General features: G+C 49.5%; 1 protein-coding gene across 1 annotated transcript in view; it reads right to left on the bottom strand.

The window, feature by feature from the left end:
* Nucleotides 1–2,979, bottom strand: part of BRAP (BRCA1 associated protein) — a gene marked incomplete at its 5' end in the record, with an annotated part of 12,123 nt that overhangs the window by 2,390 nt on the left and 6,754 nt on the right. The window contains one exon of the mRNA XM_010142452.1: nucleotides 1,690–1,779. Within this exon, the coding sequence (XP_010140754.1) occupies nucleotides 1,690–1,779 (90 nt within the window). The remainder of the gene's footprint in view (nucleotides 1–1,689; nucleotides 1,780–2,979) is intronic.

Below are 2,979 nucleotides of genomic sequence, written 5' to 3'. Positions count from 1 at the left end.
CCCCCCGACGAGGACCCACCCCCGTTGCGGGGGGAGCCGCTCACACACTGAACAGCAACTTGGGCTGTGAATCTGTGCCAGGCGCCCCATTCAAACAAAAGCTGCGCCAGATCCTTAACTTCTTACCGACCACAGCCCAGCGCCCACCGAGCCGTTCTCCGGTGTTCTCCTATGGCAGAACACTCAAGATTCCATCCTAAGGCTCTACGGGGCCGGGCTTCTGCTCATTTTCAACTAAACCTCAAAGAAGCGTGGTCCACTTTTATCTGAAAATGCACGTGCTCCTTCGCTCGGCACTGACTCAGCAGCTCGCTGTCGTAAAAGCTTGCAGTGACCTACTGACACGAATCTCTTACTCATGCAAAACGCAAAACAAGAAACACACGTACGTTGGCTTCCTCTTCCTCTCTACTCCACAACCTGAGACTGCTGACGAAAACCAAGCGCTCGTTCTCCAGGTACTGCACAAAAATCTCTAAGGGAAGATTTCCAGCAGATTTATGGACAGAATTTCTCCTCTCCCTTCTATCAGGGTCAGAAGCGCGTTTGCATGTACAGCAGGCAGGGATTTAAAGGGAAAATGCTGTCCTGGAGGAGCAATCTGGGAGAATGTCAGTGTCAGCACACACGGGGCCTTCCCTGGTGCCAGAGTCGACGCAGAGCAGGTTTGGAGCTTTCTGGCTTTAATCGCTGCATGTTTATGCAGCTGATGGGTAACCTGGGGAAGCAGCCGGAGCGCTGCTCATGGAATACGCCGCAGAGTGGCACCCAGCCAGAGCAGCCCGACGTGGGGCAAGTGCCACCAGTACAACTGTTGGACATGAAACCACTGTTAGGGCATACAGCAGAGTCATTTCCCTTTGAAGCTGCTTCGTGGATCATGTTTCCTGGTCACGCCCAAGACGATTTGGGCTCTGTCTTAGGGCCCTCCATAAGATTTCTGTTCTTTAGACCGAGGTCAATGACCACTATTTCAGCAGCCATGATTTCTACACGTACGACGCTGCTTAACTGCAGATACTAAATGGTTAATTAGAACTCGGGTAGGAAGTTCACTTCAGGACTCAACCCTAAATCCTGACTCACTTGAAACCCAGTTGAAAGGCTCTATGTAGAGTGAGACGCATTAGACTATTCTCCCTGGATTTTCGCTCATGACATTTTGAAACAGTCCTGCCTACGGGATGCTTTATAGGAGGAGCCTCAGAACTTTTCCCAGAGGGCCGTGAGGAGAGATGGGGATCAAAAAGAAAGGGCAAATCAATATGCATTTGGAGCAGAAAGACGGCTTCCACCTTCTGCAGCCCAGCAAATTAAAGTCATATTGTCTATGCTACACTAACCCTCCCTGGAGATACGCGCCAGCGAGACGGACGGCATCGGCAAGCAGGGATCCTGCAGCAGCACCGGCTTGTCTTCACCACTGCTGCAGTCTCCCCAGCAGCACATTTCAATCAACCTTCAATCTCGGTGGCAATCTCCCTCCTTCTGCACCACTGAGCAGCAAATTGCTAGACCTGAGCATCGAGATAAGGGATACAGCTTGGAGCCAATTTTCCCGGCTGGTAGCGAGGCCACATCACCCGACGTTCAGGCTGTGCCGGAGACCAAACAGCTCCAGCTCCCACAAACTTCATGGTGGCTGGGACCTGGTTCAGGAGGTTCACAGGTGCCCGGAGCAGAGCTCACCTCTTCAGCCGTATCCTTTTCTATTCGGACAATCTTGTTCTCCCAGTAGATCCGCTGCGATTCCAGCTGGCTCGTGAGCAGGTAGGAGTACTACGGACACAGGAGAACACGGAAAAGCTGACTGCTCGCTGAGGAAGGGTGCTACGCGGATTAAGAAGCCCAAAGGGTTCGGATATACAAACTGATTTAGCAGATGGAACAGAGCACACGGGATGTTCTGAACATAGGTGCAAACCGCAGATCTAGCAGATGTTTCACCAATTTGATTTTAAAACCAAATGACTTAATTTTTGAAGTCAGGGAAAGCCCTTAGAGCACAGCATGGATGGCCCATCCAATGCTGGTTTGGCGTCTCAGTAGGGATGCGCCCGACAGCCCCTCTTCTCCCTTCTGGTTCTGTCAGTGAGTTAAGAGAAGGTTGGGAAACGCAATCATTTCTTATCATTTCTTATCATCAGGCTAATAAGCAGCCAATGAGGCATTCACTACAGAATTAAACATGGGGAAAAACCCTTGAACGCTCTCAGTAATATCTAAGCACCAAAAAACACCGAATTAATTCTCTCTGGAAATATTTAGATCTCATCAGCTAAACAAGACATCTTACATGCTGTAAGCACCAACCTCCCAGAAAAAAGGGTTAAAAATAACTGGTTTAGCATCTAAGAATTCCTCAGAAAATTCACAGAAAAGCAACCAAATATTTATTTGAGCAATAAACGGCAGTCTGGTCTCTGTGGGCTGCTCCTCCTCAGATACCCTCGTGTCTAATGCGGCTGAAGTCATGCTGCAGTGTTACCTGCTCACTGGAGCAGTAATTTTGAATTCCTCTCCTTTACCCTGCTGGGTAAGACAGGAGGAGCTGGCCAACAGGTGGAAAAAAAATTTAAAAAAATCTTTACTTCTTCAAGAGAAAGAGCAGAACAGGGCTGATATGCCCCGTCTCTGACAGCCAAGATAAGGACCCAGCTATGGATTCCTGCACACTCGTAGTGTACAAGCTCAGCTCCTCTTGGCTGGCAGTTCTGTACACATCACCCATCTCAGCCACATCACAGATCCACCAGGAAAGGGCTGCTGAGGGAGTCTGGGCATTCAGACCCATTTCTCTCTCTGACCTGAGTGTCTGTAGCAGCGTAACCAGCTAATCTTCAATCTCCCAGTGAAACTGCAGCCAGCTAACGCTTCGCTGCAGCGGCTCTGCAGAGCCAGGAAGAGGTTTGGGTTTTTTTCAAAAAAAAAAAAAAAAAAAAAGGAAGAAAAACAACCATCCTTCTCCCGGGGGCCATT

This window comes from Buceros rhinoceros, unplaced genomic scaffold, assembly GCF_000710305.1.
Source record: "Buceros rhinoceros silvestris isolate BGI_N320 unplaced genomic scaffold, ASM71030v1 scaffold21800, whole genome shotgun sequence".
In the NCBI taxonomy this organism is placed as follows: domain Eukaryota; kingdom Metazoa; phylum Chordata; class Aves; order Bucerotiformes; family Bucerotidae; genus Buceros; species Buceros rhinoceros.
Note: the sequence above shows the minus strand (reverse complement) of the source record. Positions and strands in the feature narration are given on the sequence as shown.